The sequence below is a fragment of the Dreissena polymorpha genome, chromosome 13 (assembly GCF_020536995.1).
Source record: "Dreissena polymorpha isolate Duluth1 chromosome 13, UMN_Dpol_1.0, whole genome shotgun sequence".
NCBI classification, from domain to species: Eukaryota; Metazoa; Mollusca; class Bivalvia; order Myida; family Dreissenidae; genus Dreissena; species Dreissena polymorpha.
This window is the reverse complement of record NC_068367.1, coordinates 19,872,477-19,900,223: the sequence shown is the minus strand read 5'-3', so window position 1 is coordinate 19,900,223 and position 27,747 is coordinate 19,872,477. Positions and strand designations below refer to the sequence as shown.

Genomic DNA, 27,747 nt, shown 5'->3' with positions numbered 1-27,747 from the left:
TTGGCTGCAGCAACTTTTCACTGGAATTTGTTAAAACGGTCACGACAGCAAAACATGTGCTGCTCACGCAGGAAGCCATTTTTTATGGTCGTCTCAATCAAGTTTTTTAGCGTCTGCAGTTATCGATTAAAAAGGCTACGAAACAATTTATTTGGCATTCGTATTCAGCGTCAAAATCGTTTCTGCTAGATTGCTTTTTATTTCACACATTAAAAAAAACAACACATGCACTATGGTTACAGAAGGACACAAAAATGAGTGCCAGCTGTAATTTTTTTTTTTCCATTTTGAAAAAATAGGTGCGGGAAATCCGACGACCAACAAATCAATTTGTAGTGGCCTAAAAGCTGCTTTGATGGTGTATAAACATGCACCTCATATGATTTAATAACAAGTACTGTAACATGAAGTCAAGTACTGATAGCTTAAATGTTTATCAGTAAACAGTAGAGTCCAAAATATTAAAATATCATATCAGTTGATTTTAGCCACCAGTTGCAACGGTGTTATTAAAAGATTACAGATTTCAACTGAATATTTGCACTAAAGTGATCAAGATGGCTACATTTTCTAAATCAACAATGGAAACATGCTCTGATTCTATTATAGACTTTTGTTGTTCGCCGTGTCTTGAGCACAAAATTGACCAGTGGGCGGAGTTGTACTGCGATACCTGTCAGAAATTTTATTGTGCAGAATGTGCCACTCTTCATGGTCAGTTATTTGGGAAACATGTGACGTATGGAAGGGGAGACACAAGTAAGTGGCCAGCGTCCAAGGAAGTGCAGGATTTCCTTCTGAAGTGTGACCTTCATGAAGACAAACATCTAGAAATGTACTGCAATGACCACAGTCAGCTGTGCTGCACTAATTGTGCTTTCCTCAATCACAGGTAACTCAGATATATACATATATATATGCGTTCAAAAATGATAAATGCTGTCATAAAAAGACCAATTAATTCAGTATTATTCATATCTATTATTTTTAAGTTATTTGTGTGTGTGAAAAACATGAAAATAAAAGTACAATGATGACTAGCATTCATTTTTTGCTTCTTCAAAATAAAAACTAGTTTTAAAATTACTGTCCATATCTTATTACCTGAAAAATCATTTTAAAAACAATACAAATATTATGAACAAAGGTTCAGACATATTTTTGCATAATGACCATTTAAACCACATAAACATATTAAACAGTTATTTTCATTTCAGACTGTGTACTAAAGTAACACTTATATCTGAGTCAGCCAGAGGACCTCTGCCAGACTTGCAGCAACTATCAAGAAAGATCCAAACTATACTCGAAGAAGTCAAGAAACTTGAGAACCATTGCAACACCAACATGCTGACTTTGCAAGCTTCATACAACAAACTATTAGATGAAATACGTGACACACGCCAGACAATAAATATCATTTTAGACAAGATTGAAAAAAACACTATACAAGAGCTAGATGATAAGATGACCAGTCTAAAAGCTTCTATTAAGACTGATTTAGACAACTGCATCAAGCTTAAAAATGAACTAAAACAACTCAGTGGCGCAATAAATGACATTATTGATAAGGGCAAAGCAGAACTCACATTTATTGCAAGTAAGAAATGTCTGGAACAAGTAAAGCAATCTGAAACTTATCTGAAGGAGAACTCTGTTCAGGTAGAAAGTTCACTGACATTCCAGGCAGACAGTGATGTTCAACAGTACTTGTCTAAATTGTCAGGTCTTGGGAAGACTGTACTCAGTACCAAGGAAATATTAGAGTTAGGTGATCCAGACCAGGTATTCACTATACAAGGAAAGTCAGAGTATGATGTGAGCATACCAGGTGATTCAGATAGAATCCGCGATATCATTGCCATCTGTGTTCTCTCTGATGATGAGATCCTTGTTGCAGATTGTGCTAATAAACGAGTTAAGCTACTCAATCATCAATACCAGGTGGTGGGACATTGTGATTTAACTGGTTGGCCATGGGGCATGTGTAAAATCACACCAAGTGAAGTAGCTGTTACTGTGGATTCGAAGGAGACACATGGGGTCCAGTTTGTCTCTGTCAATGGTAGGCAGCTGGTTAAGGGCAGGAAGTTGCAGTTTCAACATGACTGTCTTGGTATCGCTCATGATCTGCAAGACCTGTATCTCACTTCTGGCACTGCACTTTACAAGTATTCAATGAAAGGAGCCCTGTTGAATAAAGTGTATGAAGATACATCAGACGATCACACAGGTAAAATTTGGTATATATATATTCCAATAACATTTGAAATTATCATAAATATGATAGAAATATTAAAATTGTATTATTGGTATACATATTTACGCAAAGGTCAATTGTTTTTACCTTTGTCCATTTCAGACAATTATGCTTGCAAATAACATACCTAATAATTGTTTCATTTGTAAATGAAAACTCCTTAACAATAAAGCTCTTCCTTTGCCTAAATATTTTCATGACTTTTCTTCCCTGTATGGGACTTTTTCATCGTTTTAAGAGTCTTAAATTTAAACAAGCAAATTTGTTGAATTGATATCCCCCGCCAATATGCTTCTTGACACAAAAAGCATTTTTTCAAGATACAAAGGGCCATAACTCCGTTATTAACAGATGGTTATAATGCCACTCATACCAAGTTTCAATGAAATCTGCAAAAGCACTTCCAAGATATGGCTACGGACGGACGGACAGACGGACGGACGGAAAGACGGACGGAAAGACGGACAGTCAACGCCAAAACAATATCCCTCCGTCTATGGCGGGGGATAAAAAGACGGACGGATAGACAACGCCAAAACAATATCCCTGCGCCTATGGCGGGGGATAATAATGCCTCAATAATAATCATGTCCACATGCTCTGACTATGTCAAGGAGTACATTTACTGACTGAGAGAATGTTATTGTACATAATGAGGTTTGTGTAAGAATATCTTTATTAGCATAATAATTCTATAAAGAAGTCACTTCAATGATATGACTCTCTTTTACAGTATGGAAGTGTGCAGTGAGTCCTTCAGGTGACAAGATATTTGTCACCAACCAATCCCATCACAAGGTCCTCACCCTGGCCACAGATGGCACAGTTCTCCACACCTTCACCAACCCAGACCTGCAAGGACCAAATGGTATCCATGTTACTGATCTGGGACAGGTTCTGGTCTGTGGATGGCTATCCAAGACTATCATTCAGCTGGATGGTGAAGGCAAGAAGAAGCTGGCAACTCTTGCTTCCGAGAGGGATGGACTAGCTCAGCCATGGTCAGTCTACTTCAATAGGAGCACAGCATCCATCATTGTGGCACAAAGTGATAGGAAAAAAATCCTAGTGTTTAAAGTAAAATAGTTTTGTTTAACCAGTTTCAGTGCAGACATTTTGGAACATGTACTGTCAACAATAATTCATGGCCTGACCAAACTAATATTCACTGTTACATAACATTACATAATCTACATGGATGATTAACTGTTTTGCCAAGTAATGTCATATCTGCGAATATGTTTAAAAAGTACGTTTGTAATGAAGTTCTTGGCATCATAGATCTATTATTTAGTGTAATGTTGCAAGGAATCAACTGTATTTCATTGACAATTATTTTTCATTTAAATTGTATATAATCAGTGTATTGTTGTAATCTTGATCTAAATCCCCAAAATGACTCATATGTAGATACATGATTTACTTGTGGAGATTTGTTTTGATCTAATATATTGTGATAAAATTGTTATGCAATGTAAAAAGAACTGCAGAGTGCGTTTTGGGACAGTTTTTATTTATCAACTGTCAGAACCATTTGCATTGCACTTATAATAAGAAAAGTTAAACAGAATGCAATTGAGATCAGTTTGAATGAATTGAATTCACTTCTAGGATAGTTTAACTGTTACCATGTGTTCTGTTCTAAACAATATGTAGAGTCATAGCAAGTATGTATTGTACAGTTTTCCGCTATTGTTGTTTTTAGATTTTATATTTGTTGATGACCATTTTATATGTCATTACTTATGTCAAAGTGTTATCTGCCTTTCCTTTCATTATATTTTGCTGAATAAATTATCTTTAACTAGTTCTTGTTCACATCCACCTTTTATATGTATGAACTGTATTCAAATATATACATTTTCATTCAATTGCATAATCAAATATTCATACCTTTGGTATTTACTATTTTGTGCCTATATAAACACAATTTTTTTTTGTCTTTAATTACCAAATTTCTTACTACCGTGCACAACTCGTATAATGCATTTAGATTTTGTGCTTTCTTATTATTTAGCAACTGTCAGAACCATTTGAATTGCTCTTATAATAATTGCTCAATAGCTCATAACTTTTTTTTTCAAATGACCTTGACCTTTGACCTAGTGACCTGAAAATCAATAGGGGTCATCTGCCAGTCATGATCAATGTACCTATGAAGTTTCATGATCCTTAAGCATAAGCGCTTTTGAGTTATCTTCCAGAAACCATTTTACTGTTTCGGGTCACCGTGACCTTGACCTTTGACCTAGTGACCTGAAAGTCAATAGGGGTCATCTACGAGTCATGATCAATGTACCTGTTAAGTTTCATGATCCTAGGCATAAGTGTTCTTGAGTTATCATCCGGAAACCATTTTACTATTTCAGGTCACCGTGACCTTTGACCTAGTGACCTGAAAAACAATAGGGGTCATCTGCGAGTCATGATCAATGTACCTATGAAGTTTCATGATCCTAGGCATAAGCGTTCTTGAGTAATCATCCGGAAACCCTTTAACTATTTTGGGTCACCGTGACCTTGACCTTTGACCTAGTGACGTGAAAATCAATAGAGGTCATCTGCGAGTCGTGATAAATGTACCTATGAAGTTTCATGATCCTAGGCATAAGCGTTCTTGAGTTATCATCCGGAAACCATTTTACTATTTCAGGTCACTGTGACCTTGACCTTTGACCTAGTGACCTCAAAATCATTAAGGGTCATCTGCATGTCATGATCAATGTACCTATGAAGTTTCATGATCCTAGGCCTTAGCGTTCTTGAGTTATCATCCGGAAACCATTTTACTATTTCGGGTCACCATGACCTTGACCTTTGACCTAGTGACCTGATAATCAATAGGGCTCATCTGCGAGTCATTATCAATTTACCTATGAAGTTTCATGATCCTAGGCCTAAGCGTTCTTGAGTTATCACCCGAAACCATTTTACTATTTCGGGTCACCGTGACCTTGACCTTTGACCTAGTGACCTGAAAATCAATAGGGGTCATCTGCGAGTCGTGATAAATGTACCTATGAAGTTTCATGATCCTAGGCATAAGTGTTCTTGAGTTATCATCCGGAAACCCTTTTACTATTTCGGGTCACCGTGACCTTGACCTTTGACCTAGTGACCTCAAAAGCAATAAGGGTCATCTGCAAGTCATGATCAATGTACCTATGAAGTTTCATGATCCTAGGCCTAAGCGTTCTTGAGTTATCATCCGAAACCATTTTACTATTTCGGGTCACCGTGACCTTGACCTTTGACCTAGTGACCTGAAAATCAATAGGGGTCATCTGCGAGTCGTGATAAATGTACCTATGAAGTTTCATGATCCTAGGCATAAGTGTTCTTGAGTTATCATCCGGAAACCCTTTTACTATTTCGGGTCACCGTGACCTTGACCTTTGACCTAGTGACCTCAAAAGCAATAAGGGTCATCTGCAAGTCATGATCAATGTACCTATGAAGTTTCATGATCCTAGGCCTTAGCGTTCTTGAGTTATTATCCGGAAACCATTTTACTATTTCAGGTCAACCTGACCTTGACCTTTGACCTAGTGACCTGAAAATCAATAGGGGTCATCTGCGAGTCATGATAATGTACCTATGAAGTTTCATGATCCTAAGCCTAAGCGTTCTTGAGTTATCATCCAGAAACCATCTGGTGGACGGACATACGGACATACATACGGACGGACCAACACGAGCAAAACAATATACCCCCTCTTCTTCGAAATGGGGCATAAAAATGCCCCGCCCCTGGTGGCCATGTTTTTTAAGGAAAAAAAAAACAATTTCAAACTCGTCCAAGATATCATTGGGACAAATCTTTAGACCAAGTTTCATGACGATCAGAAAATAAATCATTGACCTCTAGAGAGTTAACAAGGTAATACATTTTAATATAATTTAAAACTAGTGACCTGAAAATCAATAGTGGTCAGCTGCGAGTCATGATCAATGTACCTACGAGGTTTCATGATCCTAGGCATTAGCGTTCTTGAGTTATCATCCAGAAACCCTTTTACTATTTCGGGTCACCGTGATCTTAACCTTTGACCTAGTGACCTCAAAATCAATAAGGGTCATCTGCGAGTCATGATCAATGTACCTATGAAGTTTCATGATCCTAGGCCTAAGCGTTCTTGAGTTATCATCCGGAAACCATTTTACTATTTGGGGTCACCGTGACCTTAAACCTTTGACCTACTGACCTGATAATCAATAGGGGTTATCTGCAAGTCATGATCAATGTACCTATTAAGTTTCATGATCCTAGGCATAAGCGTTCTTGAGTTATCATCCGGAAACCATTTTACTATTTCAGGTCACCCTGACCTTGACCTTTGACCTAGTGACCTGATAATCAATAGGGGTCATCTGCGATTCATGATCAATGTACCTATGAAGTTTCATGATCCTAAGCCTAAGCGCTCTTGAGTTATCATCCCGAAACCATCTGGTGGACGGACATATGGACATACATACGAACGGACCGACATGAGCAAATCAATATACCGCCTTTTCTTCGAAGGGGGGCATAAAAATGCCCCCCCCCCCCTGGTGGCCATGTTTTTAAAGCAAAAAAAAACATTTTCAAACTCATCCAAGATATCATTGGGACAAATCTTCAGACCAAGTTTCATGATGATTGGAAAATAAATGTGACCTCTAGAGTTTTAACAAGGTCATACATTTCAATATAATTTAAAACTAGTGACCTGAACATCAATAGAGGTCATCTGCGAGTCATGATCAATGTACCTATGAAGTTTCATGATCATAGGCCTAAGCGTTCTTGAGTTTTCATCCGGAAACCATTTTACTGGTTCGAGTCACCGTAACCGTGACCTTTGACCTAATGACCTGAAAATCAATAGGGATCATCTGCCAGTCATGATCAATGTACCTATGAAGTTTCATGATCCTAGGCCTAAGCGTTCTTGAGTTTTCATCTGGAAACCATCTGGTGGACGGACAGATGGACAGACCGCAGGACCGACATGAGCAAAACAATATACCCCCTCTTCTTCATGTTCAGAGCTGAACTAAAAAATTGAGAATGTTCATGATACTGTGTCTATGACAATGTGAACTCTTAGTTAGTTACCTCCCTTGAATATCACCTAGAAACTGGTGCGTGCTTATGGTTGGTTTTTATCATTGATCCTAATGTTCTACATAGTGAACCTATACAGTTAATATCTCTGTAATAAATAAATTACTAAGTTCTTAGATTGTGCATTTTGGATACATGCTTTTTTTAAACTTATCATTATAACAAGTGGAGTGATGCATATTGCTACATGTTATTGTAATCTATTCCAAAGGGCAATACCAAATGTGCTCTCTTGATAAGACAAACAAAATGAAACGATAAAATAATTATCTTTAGATCCACTACCATAAATAGACAGAAGGCCTGTTTGTAAAACATGCATGCCCCCATATGAGCTGTCAGTTGTAGTGGCAGCCATTGTGTAAATACATTTTCTGTCACTGTGAATGGTGGTGGTGGTGGTGGTGGTAATGGTGGTGGTGGTTTCGTGATCCCAGTCCTAAGCGTTCTTGAGTTATCATCCGGAAACCATTTTGCACTTAGGTCACTGTGACATTGACCTTTGACCTAGTGACCTGAAATTCTATAGGGGTCATCTGCCGTTCATGACCAATGTTCCTATGAAGTTCCATGATCCCAGGCGTAAGTGTTCTTGAGTTATCATCAGGAAACCATTTACCTATTTCCTGTCACTGTGACCTACACCTTTAACCTAGTGACCTCAAAATCAATAGGGGTCATCTGCCAGTCTGATGACCAATGTCCCTATGAAATATCATGATACCAGGTGTAAGTGTTCTTGAGTTATCATCCGGAAACCATTTTCCTATTTTCAGTTAACCATTTTACTGCTTCAGGTCACTGTGACCTTGACCTTAGACCTAGTGACCTGAAAATCAATAGGGGTCATCTGCTGGTCATGACCAATGATCCCAGGCGTAAGCGTATCTTGAGTTATCATCAGGAAATCATTTTCCTATTTCCAGTCAACCATTTTACTGCTTCAGGTCACTGTGACCTTGACCTAGTGACCTGAAAATCGATAGGGGTCATCTGCCGGTCATGACCAATGTCCCTATGAAATTTCATGATCCCAGGCATAAGCGTTCTTGTGTTATCTTCCAGAAACCATTTTCCTATTTCCAGTAACCGTAACCTTGACCAGTGACCTTGACCTTTGACCTAGTGACCTCATCTGCCGGTCATGACCAATGTCCCTATGAAATTTCATGGTCCCAGGCAAAAGCATTCTTGAGTTATCATCCAGAAACTATTTTCCTACTTCCAGTCACTGTGACCTGGACCTGTGACCTTGACCTCAAAATCAATAGGGGTCATCTGCATCACGACTAATGTCCCTATGATGTTTCATGATTACAGGCATAAGCGTTCTTGACTTATCATCCGGAAACCATTTTCCTATTTCCAGTCACTGTGACCTTGAACTTTGACCTCGTGACCTCAAAATCAATAGGGGTCATCTGCCAGTCATGACCAATGTCCCTATGAAGTTTCATACTCCCAGGCATACGCGTTCTTGAGTTATCAACCGGAAACCATTTTCCTATTTCCAGTCAACCATTTACTGCTTTAAGTCACTGTGACCTTGACCTTTGACCTAGTGACCTGAAGATCAAAAGGGGTCATCCGCCGGTCATGACCAATGTCCCTCCCAGGCCTAAACGTTCTTGAGTTATAATCCGGAAACCATTTTCCTATTTCCAGTAACCGTGACCTTGACCTGTGACCTTTGACCTAGTGACCTCAAAATCAATAGGGGTCATCTGCGAATCATGATCAATGTTCCTATTAAGTTTCATGATCCTAGGCCCAAGCGTTCTTGAGTTATCATCCGGAAACCACCTGGTGGACGGACCGACAGACTGACCGACATGTGCAAAGCAATATACCCCCTCTTCTTTGAAGGGGGGCATAAAAATAGCTGTCTCCATCGGAAGACATATGCCCCCGAAAAACGCATTTTCAAAACCTAAACGCAGATTTCGAAACCTAAACGCGGACCCTAAGTTCAAGGTCAAGGTCAAAGGGGTCATAATTTGTGTGCGTATGGAAAGACCTTGTCCATATACACATGCATACCAAATATAAAGTTACATCTGAAGCGACATATGAGCATTTTTCGAAACCTAAACGCAGTGTGACTGACAGACAGACGGACGGACAATGCCAAACTAATATCCCTCCTCCTATGGCCGGGGATAACAAGTCACCACCAGGGAGTGGTCAATTTTGAACACTTTGAAGAAACTTTGTAGAGGACCACCCTACAATGTTATACACTCAATACTAAACACCTCACCATTGCAGCCTCATATAAATTTTTCAAAGTTATTTACTATTCAAGTCTCTATATTTTATATATCAATTTCTTTATCCCTGGTGTGTGTCCAGTTCTGACCCCATGGGCATGAAACAACTTAGTAGAGAACCTCTAGATGATGTTACACACCAAATTATCATTTGTTTACCCTTTTGGCATCACATAAGACAACATTGAAGTGCCCTTTTTAAAGATATATTTAAGCTCCAGTGACCTACATTATGCAACCCACTAAAATAAGTATTAAACAACTAGGAAAAACAGTCACCCAAGGATCATTCCTGTGAAGTTTGATAACAATGCCTAACAGTTCAGGAGGAAAAGTTGTTGAAAAAAATTGTATTGGACGTGTGCAAGCACTGATCGAAGCACAATCAACAGGTTTCATTAAAATCTTCATAGAAGTTCATGAGGGGGGGGGAGGGTCATTAGAAGAAAAAGATCACGCACTAATTTACGAAAGTACTGACCGATGACAGACAGCATTGTATCCTAAAGTTCCCCACATGCACTACAGGCTCATGTAAGCTGTTAATTTTCCACCTAACAAGTTTCATGTCATACTTTTTGCTCTCGATATAAGATGCGTATATATTTGACTCAATTTTGATTGTATTCTACATGTTCAATTTGCATGAAAACTTGTTAAGTTCCCTGGAGTTTATCTCTTGCCATGAATACAAAAATGCCATATACATCTGTAGATAAATCAATTATTTTACAGCAGATGAAGTGTTCTGTAAACATTTTAAACCATAAGATGCCAATAGGTTAACGTGTTGCAAATAAACCCAGTGATAAGAGTCTTTATTACAATAAAAGTAGGACAAGATACGCAGTCACATAATCGGTATCACCTGACATCAGTAACTAAGATTGCATTTCAATGTTTAAGTTAACAACCAAAGAAGTTATCAGTAGTGACAAAAATGGCTTCCAATATGGAGAGTTCAATTAATATAGGATCAATATCATTCTTTGACTTTTCTTGTTTCCGCTGTCAGGAAAATGACAGAAACACGGAGGCTGAATTTAACTGTGAGGATTGTTCTAAATTTTACTGTAGCAAGTGTGTTAATTATCATAACTCTTTTTACACAAAGCATGCACTTTTGGGCAAGAAAAACATCAGCCAGTGGCCTGAGTCCGATGTTAGCCAACTAGAGCAATGTCAGGTACACAAGAAGGAAAAACTGACAGGATTCTGCGAGGACCACAGTGAGCTAATATGTCATGCCTGCCATGTCCACAATCATCAGTAAGTACAATTGCACTCTTTATCAATATATTTTTGCACATGTCTGGAATATCTTTTGACCATCCTTCATATCTCTCCCTGCAATGTTGTACAGATTGCACAAGACTGCCCTGAGGGACCTAGGACGCTCATCCGATACCTTTTATTTTATATCAGCTGTCAAACATAACTTGTCATCTTCCTCAATTTCCAAAAAAAACAGCAAATTTGTTGAATTGATACCCCCTGCCAATTAAAAAATTTTGTGACTGAAGGAGGGATGTTATGATGGAAGGAGGGACGGAATGACAGACGGACAATGCCATTTCTATATTCCTCTACCTTTGGCAATGGATAAAAATCACACAGGTGGGAAAAAAGCCACGGGTACCTTGCCTCAAATTAAATACTCAATTTGTAATACAAGCAGCTATGTTAGAATGTTAGCATATACTTGAAATGCTATGCAATGACAAAATTGTAACAAAAGGTGTCCAAAAAACAATCATGTTCCAATTTGCAGCCATTAAAAAAGTCTCCACATATGTGTAATTGCTTTGACCTTAACCAACAACTGGCATCACCATTTCCTCTTTAGTAACCAGCACACTTACTTGGATATGCAATGGTCAAATCATTCTCTAAATATTTTATTTAACTTGGTCCATAAACATTTTTTCAAAGTTAGTAACAAAAGTTATTTTCTACAAACCATGATTGATGGGTTTTGATTTTAGTAAAAACAGCAGAATAATTCTTGCTTAAATTCTTGTTGGTAACCGTTTGAACTTGATCATTTATTTTATGGTGTGTAAATGTGTAACAAAATTATTTGAAAATGCCAAGAGTTACATTTCATCTGGAAACCATGACATGGAAAGACCAACAAACTAAACTTCTTATTTTGTGAGTTATAATTTACAAGATGGCCATGATGGCCCTGAATCGCTCACCTGACTAACCAAATACAATTCCAACCCAGATTCTATCAAGATAAGCATTCTGACCAAATTTCATAAAGATTGGATGAAAACTGTGACCTCTATTGTCTAAACAAGGGTTTTCTATTATTTGACCTAGTTTTTGACCTAGTGACCTAGTATTTGACCCCAGATGTCCCAAATACAATCCCAACCCAGATTTCATCAAGATAAACATTCTGACCAAATTTCATAAAGATTGGATGAAAACTGTGACCTCTACTGTCTACACAAACAAATTGTTGACCGTTTTTCTATTATTTGACCTAGTGACCTAGTTTTTGACCTCAGATGAACCAAATACAATCCCAACCCAGATTTCATCAAGATAAACATTCTGACCAAATTTCATAAAGATTGGATGAAAACTGCAACCTCTATTGTCTACACAAGGTTTTTCTATTATTTGACCTAGTTTTTGACCTAGTGACCTAGTTTTTGACCCCAAATGACCCAAATACAATCCCAACCCAGCTTTTATCAAGATAAACATTCTGACCAAATTTCATAAAGATTGGATGAAAACTGTGACCTCAACTTTCTACACAAGGTTTTTCTATTATTTGACCTAGTTTTCGACCTAGTGACCTAGTGTTTGACCCCAGATGACCCAAATACAATCCCAACCCAGATTTTATCAAGATAAACATTCTGACAAAATTTCATAAAGATTGGATGAAAACTGTGACCTCTACTGTCTACACAAGGATTTTCTATTATTTGACCTAGTTTTTGACCTAGTGACCAAGTTTTTGACCCCCGATGACCTAAATACAATCCCAACCCAGATTTCATCAAGATAAACATTCTGACCAAATTTCATAAAGATTGGGTGAAAACTGCGACCTCTATTGTCTACACAAAGTTTTTCTATTATTTGACCTATTATGTGACCTAGTTATTGACCTAGTTTTTGACCCCAGATGACCCAAATACAATCCCAACCCAGATTTTATCAAGATAAACATTCTGACCAAATTTCATAAAGATTGGATGAAAACTGTGACCTCTACTGTCTACACAAACAAATTGTTGACGGACGCACACACGCACACACAACGGACGCCGGACATCACACAGTCACATAAGCTCACCATGTCACTTCGTGACAGGTGAGCTAAAAAAACAACAACATCTTAAATATAAATGCTGGCAATAAACAGTGAATAAGACACCGATCATTTCCATTAAGCTCTTACCTGAGACCACAGACACAAGTCCTTAAAGACTTAAAGATCTATTTTTTGACCCAACTTGACCCAGATTCAGTTGTGGCCTCCATAGTGTCAAGATAAACATGCTGACCAAGTGTCATCAAGCGGAAGACATAAATTGAGATGAGTTTTCCAATGGTGACCTACTTTTTCGACGTTAATGTTCCGTCTTCATATAAAGGCAAGATTATGTCAAGATAAACGTTCTATCAAAGTTCCGACACCATTAGATGACAATTGTTGCATCTAGAGTGCAAATGAGATAAAATGCTTAATGCAAGGTTCTTCTAGTATCTGACCTGAAGACCTAGTTTTTTGACACACATGAACTAAATGCTACTTTGACCAAGATGTTGTCAAGATTAATATTCTGGCCATGTTTCATTAAGGTTGAGTCATAAATGTGTCCTTTAGAGTACCAGTGATTAACTAACAACCTGGTGACCTATGGTTTTTTGACACACATAGACAGAATGCTTCTTCAACCAAGATATTGTCGAGATTAACATTTTGGCCACGTTTCATTAAGGTTGAGTCATGAAAGTGTCCTTTAGAGTAGTGTAAGTGATCAACTAACAAGCTGGTGACCTCATTTTTAGACAAACATGACCCCCATTCAAACTAAGCCTAGATATTGTCAAGATGAACATTCTGACCAAGTTTTATCAGTACTAAAAATGTGGCCTCTAGAGTGGTATCTAACTAAACTTTATGACGCACACCACACACCAGACAACAGCAGACACTGCAAAGATATATATTTCCATTTTTGGTGTGTTAGTAAAATATTGTTTAATGCTATGTGCCCTTCTGGTCTGAATTACAGTGTTGGAAATAACATTCACATTCTTAATTTAAAAAATGAAAAGCCAAATATATGCGTTAAATATATTTGTTTTGAAAGATAGTCCATCATATCAAACAATAGGATTAAAAATAAATATAGCATATCTGGGAATATTAAAAAACATGATGTAAATTTAAGTGAGTTCCCTTCTTGCAGGAAATGCAATCATGTGGTACTTATAGCTGACAAAGTGAAAGACCTCCATCAAAAAGGAGACTTCAAGCAGTTGTCAGAAACGTTTGATACACAATACCAGCAGTTGATACATAAGAAAAATGACTTAGAGGAAAATATGAAGTCTATTGAGAAATCATACAAGAAAATTCTGGAAGAAATCAATGCTTTACGAAAGACAATTAATGATGCTTTGGACCAACTGGAAAAGTATACCAAGAAGGAGTTGGACACATTACTGGAAACCACGAGGAAATTAATTCAAACTGATATAGAAAATTGCACTGAGTCCATCAAAAACATTACATGCTTAAAAGAAGATTGGATGAGAATAAACGAAAAAAGTGAATCACTCAATTTTATCAAGTATAGAAAATGTATTGTCCATTCCATCAAAGAAGAAGCAGTTTTACAAGAGATGACAAAAAAGAATGAGATTCAACTAATTATTAAACCTGATACAACTATCCAAACAAACCTGTCCACTCTCTCAGGATTGGGACAAGTATTTAGCTCAGTGAAACAATTTAAACCTTCTCACAGAATTACAGAGAACCTAGTTACCAGACAGAATAAACCTGAAGCATCTAGCCAGTCTGACCCTGAAAACCGAACAACTTCAATATTAAAGAAAAAAAATCCCAAGCCAGACCCCAGTTCATCTAGAAAGTACACACCAGGAAACCGAACAAGTGATCTGACCAAGTCAGGCCAGGTTTCTGATCCAGTATCAAGTTCATCACACCAGCTGGTCCAGGGATATCAACCAGGTGCAGTAAGCAAGCCTGATAAAATCATTAAAGTGACTTATGATAAGAGGTACACTGTGCAGATTAAGGGTGATGAAAAAACATGCAAAATATCTGTCATCTGTGAGACGTCTTCTGGAGAACTCCTCATCACAGACTTTAACAACAAAAAAGTGAAGCTCCTGGATCAGACCTACAAGGTGGTGACCCACTGTGACTTGCCCAGCACACCATGGTCCATGTGCAGCATTGACTCCAACCTGGTGGCTGTTGCTATGAGCAACAAAGATGTCCACTTTATCAGAGTGTCAAATGGTCAGTTGATAAAGGACAGGATACTGAAGCTCCAACATTTCTGCAGGGGTATTGCCCACCAGGATGGTAACCTGTACATGGCAGATGGTAAAGCTCTGTATCTCTATACTCTGGATGGAAGACTGGTGAGGGAGATGTATAATAAAACATCAGGTAAGGGGGCAGGTTATAATTATTCCTAGCATAATTCTAATGTTCAGAACTTTTAGGCCCATGCTTCTACTGCCATTGAAGTCAAGAAGTAATAAGCTACATATACCAGTAATCTTATCAAACAAAGTTATTTTTGTAAATAATGAGCTAAACATGATCAACCAAATACAAAATTGTAGTTTTTTATGCATATTCACACACAGGCTGATGACTTGCTTGCAAATAAAGAAATTATTTTTATCATCATAAGTTAACAACTTTATATTGAAGCTAAGACAATGATGTCTTTGATAACTATTTCCAAACTTAATAAAGAACCACAATACATCATATTCTTGATACAACTTGTCTTTATAGTTGTTATTTACAGCACTTTATTTCTAAAGCGTTCTTGTGTGTCTATTTATTCATATTTATTAATTTTGTTAAGTGTTTTTGTATGCACTAAGCTCCACAATAAATCTTATAAATTTATTACAGAACACGAACATCAGACCTGCTACTTTTTATATTATGTCCTTCGTTTCCATATCATAACAACACCTCATCATCACTGTATTCCATACCACAGTTACCTCCTGTGCAGTGAGTCCAGATGGAGACAGGATATATGTGATCAACCCGAACAGTAAGCAGCTGGTCGCACTGTCCAGGGAAGGCACAGTGATCTCCACCCTGACTGTACCTGCACTGAGCTCCCCTATAGGAGTACTACCTGGCCTACAGGTACATGTGACAGATTTAGGACAAGTTATGGTGTGTGGATACTGGTCCTCAACAATAATCCAGATGGACAGGGATGGGAGACAGAGACTGGCACAGGTGGTCACAGAGGATGATGGCGTGACTGGCCCAATATCTGTCTTCTACAGTAAGCACACAGGCTCAATCATTGTAGGAATGATGAACAATAATGACATTACAGTGTTTAAGGCAGTGTTGGAGTAGGGTGATGCTCATTTCTAATCATTTAATTATACACTCACATATACATCGTCATGTAATAAGTGTTACAGTTTTGTACACATGGTTTTAAAGCCAGTGACTGTTGGAATAGGACATATTCATTATCCTCTGTATGAAACTATTACAAATTTCCAATGAAACCAGTCTTTACCAAGCCTGTATCATTATGAACTTAAATTGAAATATGCTCAGATATTAATAGCAAACACAATTATCAGTTTGATTGAAACTAGTTTTATAAGGATTTTTGAACATATTAGAATAGTCTATTCAAAAGATTATGTTTAAGAGACAAAGTTTATTTATTGCTCATACAACTATATTCTTGTATTGTTCATGACATGTATGCCAAGTACTGTTATTAATATTCGTATGAATACTTTTCAAACATATTAGAATATGCTATTCAAAAGATTATGTTTAAGAGACAAAGTTTATTTATTGCTTGTATTGTTCATGACATGCATGCCAAGTACTGTTATTAATATTCGTATGAATACTTTTCAAACATATTAGAATATGCTATTCAAAAGATTATGTTTAAGAGACAAAGTTTATTTATTGCTTGTATTGTTCATGACATGCATGCCAAGTACTGTTATTAATATTCGTATAAATACTTTTCAAACATATTAGAATAGTCTATTCAAAAGACTATGTTTAAGATACAAAGATTATTTATTGCTCATACAACAATATTCTTGTATTGTTCATGACATGCATGCCAAGTACTGTTATTAATATTCGTATGAATACTTGGTCTGAGTCATTATGTTAACTATCCGTCAAACTCATATTTATGTGAATATGATATCATACAATTATTTTACAAATATCACATTAAATCAAACCAATATGAACTCTGGCACCAGAACTGTAAAAATACAAGGATTGAAATCCAAGACTAGAAATGTGTCACAGACACCGACTCACCCACATCTTTTGTTTTGACACAAATTGACTACTTATTCTTTAGTTGACAAAACGAAATGGGCCATATTCTGCCAAAACTGGTCGCAGTCACTATTCCTTTTTGTAATTATCATCTACACATATAAATAATTCAACTGTGAAAGCTTGATCGAGATCCATCCAATATTTAAACAGAAGTGGAAAACTTGAACTTTTTGGACTTAATTTTCTATAGTGCAAAAAGCCCTAGGTTGTTGAATTGAGACGTGGTGAAACTAAACTTTGACATTCAGATTTTATGATGTTTAGTAATAAACTGTCGTTTGTAACTAGATTTTTAACTCTCTATGACAAAGATTCTATATTGTCTGCGGCAGTATAAGATTAAACAAGCAGATTCGTTGAATTGATATCCCCCACCAAATAAATTTTGTTTATAGATGGGTGTAGAACTAAAAGAAAAGGTGTAAGTGAACAGTTGTGCCTTTTGTCAATTTTTTTTTTTAACTCATTTGTAACTGTGATGGGTTTGCAGACAATAATATGCAGATAGTATATTTTTCATGAATCAATTAACATTGATAGTATCATGACAAAAAGGAGAAATTGCTTGTTATGAGCATTTTCTTAAATAGAAATCTTGCATACTGAGTTATTGCCCCAAAGTAACAACACACCGAAATAACAAAGGACAATAACTAAAAACTTAACAGAGGAGGGTTCTTGAGCGTTCATTTTTTATTTAGGTGAATTAAAAAGTCTTGCCTTTTCCACGAAAACATTCAATCTTAATATACACTAAATGTTCAGAGTGTTGCAGAGTGAACACAACATCCGCCATGACATACGTGGCAATAACATAAGTAAAATTTTAAGGTTAATCATCCATCATTGAGTACGGAATTCATTGGTATCAATTTGGAAACATGATTAGTCACATATATTCACTTTGTAAATCATACTTCATCGCCTCCATGATGATTTTTGAGAGGATGATGGTTTACTTCATAAATATAATAGGTAACAACAAAATAATACAAATGATATTTCTACAAATTTGTGACCTTTGATGTGTTACCTTGACTTTGGTAAAAAACACATAGGTCTTGCACTGCCTGATAATTAAGAACAATTACATCAGGACATTTTGAGAATCCATTTAAGTATGGTAGAATCCTTTCCAAATAAGGCATATTTAAACAAAATGTGTGATTTTGACCTTTGTGTGTGACTTTGACCATGACCCTAGCAACCTGGATCTTATATTTGACACTCAGCTAGATATGGAGAACAATTGTGGACAGTTATTACAGAATCCCTTGATGCATAGTAAAGGAATGACTAAATCATGAATAATTCATCAAATTTGTGATCTTTGACCTCAATGTGTTACCTTGACCTTAGCACCTAGGATTATGGGAGTTGAATGTGAAGCACCCCCAGATGACTGAGAACAACTATGGCAAGTTTCATGGCTCTGGCTCATGTGTTAATGGAGATAAAGCTCTAAGCTTATATTAAAAAGCATTTATTTTTTAAAGATACAAATGGCCATAACTCTGTTATTAACAGATGGTGTACAATGACATTTGGCGTGCATCATCCTCTTATTCATATATATATATACTCATACGAAGTTTCAATGAAATCCGCCAAAGCACTTCCAAGATATGGCTCCAGACACAAAAGTGCCTGCCGACCGGAAAGACGGCCGGACAGACAGATGGACAGTGCGATCATTATATGCCCACCTTCAGGGGCATAAAAATCATTCTTCGCAAGACCATTTTCATGTAGTTTGGTGACGATCCAATGACAATTGCTTGAGTTTTTGAGCAGAAAGGCAATTTTTGGATGATTCAAGGGCCGTAACTCAAAAGTGCCTAAGTAAATTTGGCTGATTATCGAAGTTAACCTAGATTTTATTGCCTTACACATTTTTATGAAGTTTGGTGAAGATCCAATGACAATTGCTCGAGTAATTTAGCGGAAACGAGAAAAAACTCAATGTTTCGATGATTCAAGGGCTGTAACTCAGGAGTGTCTTGGTCAATTTGGCTGATTATCAACTTGACCTAGAGCTTATGACCTTACAAATTTTTATGAAGTTTGGCGAAGATCCTATGACATTTGCTCCAGTTATTGAGCGGAAACGAGAAAAAAAGCAATTTTTCGATGATTCAAGGGCAGTAACTCAGAAGTGTCTGGGTCAATTTGGCCTATAATCAAACTTGACATAGATGTTATTGCCTTTCACATTTTCATGAAGTATTGTGAAGATACAATGACAAATGCTGGAGTTATTGAGCAAAAACGAGAAAAAACACAATTTTTCGATGATTCAAATGTTGTAACCCAGGAGTATCTGGGCCAATTCTACCCATTATCGAATTTGACCTAGATGTTATTGCCTTACACATTTTCATGAGGTGTGTTGAAGATCCTACGACATTTGCTCGAGTTATTGAGCGGAAACGAGAAAAAATCCAATTTTACGATGATTCAAGGGAACAACTAAGGAATGTCTGGGTCAATTTGGCCAATTATCGAACTTGACCTAGATGTTATTGTCTTACACATTTTCATGAAATTTGGTGAAGATCTGATGACAATGGATCGAGTTATTGAGCAGAAACGAGAAAACCCCCAATTTTACGATGATTCAAGGGCCATATGTCAAGAGTGTCTCTGTCAATTTGGCCGATTATCGAACTTGACCAAGATGTTATTGCCTTACTCATTTTCATGAAGTTTGGTGAAGATCTGATAATTGCTTGACTTATTGAGCAGAAACTAATCCGGACGGAACTGACTAACTAACTAAATAACTAACTAACTAACTAACTAACTAACAAACTTATTGAGCAGAAACTAATCCAGACGGAAAGACTAACTTACTAACTAACTAACTTACTAACTAACTAACTATAAACGGATGGTGCGATTTTAATATGCCCAAAGAACCTATGTTTTGGGGGCATAAAAATGGAAAAAAGTAAAAATGTATAAAAATGCCATTTACAATGTACATGAGTTATTTCATTCAGCAGAGAAATCTTTTTTTTTTTGCTATCTTACGCTTCTTGAAACAGAAGATTTATTTGCTGATAGTCCCAATTAACTACATAAAAGTATTCAGTTAAATATAAATGTTGTTTAAGCATAATACAAATAACATGTGTGTACTTCCTTAACTGAATCTTACCTGAGTCAAGGGAGGGAAATTCAACCGCTTGAAGTTATTCAGCAAATTACACATATGTACTTCATTTACTGAATCTTACCTGAGTCAAGGGAGGGAAATTCAACAGCCTGAAGTTATGTGCTTTCAGCAGCTCAATTTCTGTCTGAAATTATGTAAAAAAAAATCAATTATATATAACAAATTGTAATGATCCATGAATGGCAATCATACAAAAAATTAGCAAATACTAACCTTCCAATTAATGGAGTAAAGTATCTAATTACGCTATGATTTTGGTATGGGAAAAAAATCTAATAGCCTGTTGCATCCATAGGGCGCAGTAAAAATATCAGGGTAATTAGTCACAACTAACTAAAAATGTCCTTTACTATAGAATACATGTATGTAGCCATACACCCACTACTTTCAACAAGAGGGTCATGAGAACTAGACTATTCTGAGAAAGTGCAAGCTGATTCATAAAGATTGGACCAAAAAGGTAACTCCAAGAATATTAATATGTTTTTGTATCTGACCTAGTGACCTAGTTTTGAGATCACATTACTAAGTTTCAATCTCAGCAGATATTTAAGTTAAACAAATGTCATTAATATTAGCCAATAAATGTGGCTAATGTAGCGTTAACAAGTTTTAACTACAGCCATATAAGAACAAGAGCACCGCCTTGCGGGTGCAGACCGCTCATCTATTTTTCTTTTTAAAGGTGAAAGGACCTATCTCAATTTCAATCACAAAGGAGGGAGGGGTGGAGTGGAGAGGGGTGTATAGTGTGGGGGTGTGGTCATTTATAACATTATCTTCCAAAAATGCAATTTTTTATTATTTTTTTTGGGGGGAGGGAGGGGGGAGATTCTTGGGTGGGATGGTTAGACAGTATTTCAAAAATAAAAATAAATATTTGTGTTTTTTAACCATGTTTAAAAAAAGTGGGGTGGGGGGATAGGGGGTATAGTGAAAGGGTGTGGTGGTCATTTATTAGATGATCTTTAACAAAAATTTTTTTTTTTGGGGGGGTGGGGGTATTCGGGGGGGGGGGGGGGGGGGGGGGGGGGGGGGGTGGGGGGGAGGGGGCGTGGGGGATGGTTTGGGTGGAGTCTATTGTGGTATGTCAGGTAAGAGTTGTTTTTTTCAAAGTATCAATCAAATCTAATCATAAATAAAGAAGTTTTGGCAATTTTAGCAAAATTTAATAATTTGACCTTGAGAGTTATAAGGTCATTCAAAGGTCAAGGTAAAATTCAACTTGCCAGGTACAGTACCCTCATGATAGCATAAAAGTATTTGAAGTTTGAAAGCAATAGCCTTGATACTTTAAAAGTAAAGTGGATCTAAACACAAAATTTAACCATATATTCAAAGTTACTAAGTCAAAAAAGGGCTATAATTCCGTAAAAATGACAACCAGAGTTATGCAACTTGTCCTTTACTGTCCCCTTATGATAGTTTGCGAGTGTTCCAAGTATGAAAGCAATATCTATGATACTTTAGGGGTAAAGTGGACCAAAACACAAAACTTAACCAAATGTTCAATTTTCTAAGTATAAAGCGCCCATAATTCCGTCAAAATGCCAGTCAGAGTAACATAACTTTGCCTGCACAGTCCCTTTATGATAGTTAGTAAGTGTTGCAAGTATGAAAGCAATAGCTTTGATACTTTAGGAATAAAATGGACCTAAACACAAAACTTAACCAACATTTTCAATTTTCTAAGCATAAAAAGGGCACATACTTCTGTCTAAATGCACGCCAGAGTTATCTAACTTTGCCTGCTCAGTCCCCTAATTATAGTAGTTAGTAAGTGTACTAAGTTTGAATGCAATAGCATTGATTCTTTATGAGAAAAGTGGACCTAAACGCAACACTTAACCGGACGCCGACGCCAAGGTGACAAAGATGACAATAGCCTATGATTACAAAAAATAATAATAGATGAGCTAAAAATTACCCTGCATGGCCACCTGCCATGTTTTTCAATAAACTGGATGAATTTAAGAACTCGATAGAGAAGTCAATATAACAAGTGTTCTGACTTACTTTCATTTTGATTGCACTAAAAATGTGAATTCCAGACTGTCAACATATTTAGACAAAAGCCAAATAAGGAAAACTGCCCATCCCCCTCAGGTGGCCATGTTTTTCAACCGACCGGATCCATTTTCAAACTCGTCTAAAATATTATTGGGAAACATGTTCTGACCAAGTTTCATGAAGATTGGACAATAAATGTGGCCTCTTCAGTGTTAACAATGTAAATATTGACAACCGAAGGCGATAACAAAAGCTCACCATGAGCATGTTGTGCTCAGGTGAGCTTAAAAACAAGCTAAGAGATGTAAATCCGCCAAAAAGCGTCACAACAAACATTTCTTCCTATACAATTACAGTGATTTTTTTTGCCCAAAATTACAGCCTCGTACAGGCTCTTACAGGCTGTTTACCAAAAAGTAATTAAAAGCACGGGAATAAAAACCTACAAAAAAGCAAATATAGCAAACATTTATGAAAATTGGTGGAAAATGGTGGAGTATGTTTGTAATACTTGTTCATGTCATGTGATACTTATATGACTGCTTGTTATGTATTTTCTTAGAATTTCAGCAAGTTTGTATGTATATGTACAATGTATATTGGCAAATAAAGTGTATCCACACACACAAACATAAAAATAAACAGGAGCTGCTTTTGTGAAACACAATGCCCCCTACTGCACTTTGAAGCCGCACAGCAGTTTTTTTTTAGAGAAAACAAGGCCCATAATTTAGCCAAAAAATCAATGGACTGGAACGAAACTCACACTTATCTGTAGGTTATGAAGGTAGGCTCACATACAAAAAAATCAGTTCAATATCTGAAAGCCTTGTGTAAATTTTTTCCAGAAAACAGTTATTAAAGAAAAAAGTCCAAGGCGCATAACTTCGTCAAAAATCAATGGACCGGAACAGTTTCACACTTCATCTGTAGGTCATGTAGGCAGACTCACATAACACAGCTCATTATCTGCAAGCATGGCATAAGAAAACAGACTGCCGGACAGACCATCAGACGGACGGCCAGTGCGACTGCTATATGCCACCCTACTGGGGGCATAACAAGAGCTGTCAGAGGACAGCGCGCTCGACTATTCGAGTGCTTGACAGTATAACGTAAGCCATCATGAGGAAATTGTTCATATTTAATAATTTATTAGACGATCTTTCAAAAATAAAAAAAAGGAAAACAAAAATTTTTTTTGGGGGGGGGGGGGGGTTGAGAGGGGGTATAATGTGGGGTGTGGTCATTTATTAGACGATCTTTCAAAAATAAAAAAAGGAAAAAAAAAATTTTTTGGAGGGGGGGGGGAAGGGGGGGAGTAGGGGAGGGGGTGAGAGGGGGGTATAATGTGGGGTGGGGTAATTTATTAGATGATGTTAAAAAAGAAAAAATTGGTGGGGGGGAGGTTGGGGGGTGAGAGGGGGTATAATGTGAGGTGGGGTAATTTATAAGATGATGTTTAAAAAAAAAATTGGGGGGGGGGGAGGTTGGGGGGGGAGGGATTCTGGGTAGGGGCGTGGGGTATTGTTTGGATGGAATCAATTGTGGTATTCAGGTAAGTGTTGTTTTGTCAAAGTAAAAATAAAATGTGATCATAAATAAAGAAGTTATGGCGATTTAAGCAAAATGTTCAATTATCTAAGTGCAAAAGGGGCCATAATTATGTCAAAATGCTTGATACAGTGGTCTGCACTTGCTTATAGGTTGGGGTCATATTGGTAAACAAGTATGCAAAATATAAAAGCAATATGTTAAAGGATATAGGAAATATTTGGGGTAATACGCAAAGTTTAACATAGTTTTATCAATAATATGCATATTCTAAGTATAAAAGGGGCAATAATTCTGTCAAAATGCTTGATACAGTTGTATGCTCTTGATTATAGGTTGGGGTCATGATGGTTAACAAGTATGCAAAATATAAAAGCAATATCTCAAGGCACATTGAAAATATTTGGGGTAGTATGCAAACTTTATGCAGTTTGCTGCATATTCTAAGTGGAAAAGGGGCCATAATTATGACAAAATGCTTGATAGAGTTGTCTGGTCTTGTTTATAGGTTGGGGTCATGTTGGTAAACAAGTATGCAAAATATAAAAGCAATATGTCAAAGGATATAGGAAATTTTTGGGGTAGTACGCAAAGGTTAACATAGATTTATCAATAATATGCATATTCTAAGTATAAAAGGGGCAATAATTCTGTCAAAATGCTTGATACAGTTGTATGCTCTTGTTTATAGGTTTGGGTCATGTTCGTAAACAAGTAAGCAAAATATGAAAGCAATATGTCAAGGGACAATGATAATAATTGGGGAAGTACGAAAACTTTAACATTTGCACGCTAACAGCACGGCACGGAACAGAACGGAAACGCCGACGCCGGGGTGAGTAGGATAGCTCCACTATATATATTTATAATAGTCGAGCTAAAAATTAAAATATAAATAAAAAGCTACACAACTTACAAACAGCTCATATTTGTGGCCAAGAGACTTGATGCCAATGTTGCTGAGCTCATCCTGGGTGAGGCTGAGCAACAGTTTGCCTGTGACGTCATGCTCCAAGAATAGGTCAGCATACACCATTAGATCAGGATTATGTGCTAGAAAATACAACATTGAGGGAAAGGAAAGAAACATAACGTCAACTTACAGGCACAATCTTTAAATATTCTAGATTTCCAATTGCACAATTAGATCAGGATTATGTGCTACAACATTATTAATAAACATCTAGGAAAAAAGGTCGACGTGGCGTTATGAATACGGTGTCTGCTTAGAGACAAGAGGTCACTGGTTTGATTCTCACTGTGGGAGGGTTCTCTAGATCTCCCCCTAGACACCAAGTACTGGTTCTACAAACTAAACAAACTCAAGAGTGTTCCAATAGGCGTTACATTTGTAGGATTTTGATGCAATCAAACTTTAATACAAGAAGGCCAAGATGGCCCTAGTTCGCTCACCTGAGAGGAGTCGGTTCATTTAACCTTTACCTAATGTCAAACATGACCTAGATATTGACCAGACAAACATCCTGGTCAAGTTTCATCATTATCGAACCAAAGCTCTGGCTTAGGGAGTGTTTTTTTTTGGAATGGTGACCTATATTTTGAGTTGACCCCCAAAACATCAAACATCAAACTTTGCTTACAAGGATTTTGTATAATATAATGAAAATTTGGGCAATCTAAGGGAAATAATTATGGCATTAATTATGTGATTTTGCTCATCATCAAACTTGACTGAAATCTTTCAGCAACTTTGATAAAGAATGCTTGAGAAATGTGAATGCTAGAGTGTTTACAAACCAAATGTGGAGGGACGGACAGCGCAGGTCACATAGGTAAAAAAAATTGTGCGTTTGGAAAGGCATTGTCCATATACACATGCCTACCAACTATGAAGGTTATATCTCAAGGGACATAGAAGTTATGAGCATTTTTGAAACCTAAACGCAGATTTCGAAACCTAAACGCGGACCCTAAGTTCAAGGTCAAGGTCACAGGGCTAAAAAAATGTGTGCGTAAGGAAAGGCCTTGTCCATATAATCATGCATACCAAATATGAAGGTTGTATCTCAAGGGACATAGAAGTTATGAGCAAGAAGTTATGAGCATTTTTAGAAACCTAAATGCAAAGTGTGACGGAAAGACAGACAGACAGACAGACGGACGGACGGACGGACAGTCCGATCACTATATGCCCCCTTTTCAAGGTCAAGGTCACAGGGGTAACAAATTTGTGCGTATGGAAAGGCCTTGTCCATATACACATGCATACCAAATATGATGGTTATATCTCAAGGGACATAGAAGTTATCAGCATTTTTGAAACCTAAACGCAGATTTCGAAACCTAAACGCGGACCCTAAGTTCAAGGTCAAGGTCACAGGGCTAAAAAAATGTGTGCGTAAGGAAAGGCCTTGTCCATATAATCATGCATACCAAATATGAAGGTTGTATCTCAAGGGACATAGAAGTTATGAGCAAGAAGTTATGAGCATTTTTAGAAACCTAAATGCAAAGTGTGACGGAAAGACAGACAGACAGACAGACGGACGGACGGACAGTCCGATCACTATATGCCCCCTTTTCTCTGAAAGGGGGCATAAAAACATCCAACCTCGAATAACAATTAACACATAAATGAAACACAACTACACTGTATTATTATGAAAACATAAATAATCAAAGGGGAGTAACTACTGTATTCTTAAATGCAATATTTAGAAGAGTTGTCTCACATGTTACATGACCTTAATTCGTGATTGTTTGTAAGCCTTTTTACTATATAAATATAAGGAAAACTGCCATGTCCCCGTGGCAACCATGTTTTTTAACAGACCGGAACCATTTTCAAACTTAACTCACATATCTAGGAAACAAAAGTTCTGACAAAATTTCATGAAAATTGGGCCAAAAATGTGACTTCTAGAGTGTTGACATGTTTTCACTATATACATATAGAGAAAAATGCCCCGCCCACTGGCAGCCATGTTTTTTCAGCGATCTCGACCATTTTCGAACTCGTCTGAAAAAATCAACTGAACCAATGTTTTGACCAATTTTCATCATGATTGGGCAAAAATTGTGACTTGTAGAGTGTTTACAAGGTTTCTCTATAGCCAAATAAGGAAAACTGCCCCGCCCACTGGAGGCCATGTTTTTCAACAGATCGAAACCACTTTAGAACTCAACCAATATATCATTAAGACAAACATTTTGACAAAGTTACATGAAGATTGGGCATGAAATGTGACTTCTACAGTGTTTACAAGGTTTTTCTCTTTTTTGACCTAGTGACCTAGTTTTTTACCCGGCACAACCCAGTTTCGAACTCGGCCGAGATTTCATTGGGACAAAGCTTCTGACCAAGTTTCATGAAGATGGGACAAGAAATGTGGCCTCTAGAGTGTTTACCAGCAAATGTTAACGGACGGACATATGACGGACAAAGACCGGTCACAAAAGCTCACCTGAGCAATCAGGTGAGCTTAAAAAGGTTTAAACTAAACAAAAGAAAGAATCATTTTGTCAGCTTATAAGCTCATTTCACAAATACTCTAGATTTGCACTTCCCAGAAAGTTAAAAATTTGCAGAATTAGTTTCTTGTAGACAACAAATTGACCAATAAGAACATAAACATTAAAATCGGTGAATTATATAGTTTTGTAGTAACCACATGAAATAATTTATGTTCAGAGCATATGATTGCATTATAGCATTTTTGGAGAAAATAAGTGAGTGAACTATGTTTAAAACTGCATAACAAGCATAATATGATAATGTGATAATGAACAATTTGTTTAAAG

The 27,747-nt window shown here is 37.0% G+C and overlaps 3 protein-coding genes across 3 annotated transcripts in view; 2 read left to right on the top strand and 1 right to left on the bottom strand.

The window, feature by feature from the left end:
* LOC127855184 (mitogen-activated protein kinase kinase kinase 20-like) overlaps positions 1 to 27,747 on the bottom strand; it is a 116,462-nt gene that overhangs the window by 42,568 nt on the left and 46,147 nt on the right. Inside the window, exons 15-16 of the mRNA XM_052390595.1 lie at positions 24,902 to 25,038; positions 20,483 to 20,545 (exon numbers count right to left, since the gene is read on the bottom strand). Of these exons, the coding sequence (XP_052246555.1) occupies positions 20,483 to 20,545; positions 24,902 to 25,038 (200 nt within the window). The remainder of the gene's footprint in view (positions 1 to 20,482; positions 20,546 to 24,901; positions 25,039 to 27,747) is intronic.
* LOC127855182 (transcription intermediary factor 1-alpha-like) lies at positions 443 to 4,067 on the top strand. The gene is made up of 3 exons (XM_052390593.1): positions 443 to 892; positions 1,218 to 2,233; positions 2,994 to 4,067. The coding sequence occupies exons 1-3, from the start codon at positions 558 to 560 to the stop codon at positions 3,344 to 3,346; spliced, it is 1,704 nt and encodes a 567-aa protein (XP_052246553.1). The 5' UTR covers positions 443 to 557; the 3' UTR covers positions 3,347 to 4,067.
* On the top strand, positions 10,584 to 16,728 carry LOC127855181 (uncharacterized). The gene is made up of 3 exons (XM_052390591.1): positions 10,584 to 10,909; positions 14,086 to 15,320; positions 15,892 to 16,728. Exons 1-3 carry the CDS (start codon positions 10,593 to 10,595, stop codon positions 16,266 to 16,268), a joined length of 1,929 nt encoding a protein of 642 aa, XP_052246551.1. The 5' UTR covers positions 10,584 to 10,592; the 3' UTR covers positions 16,269 to 16,728.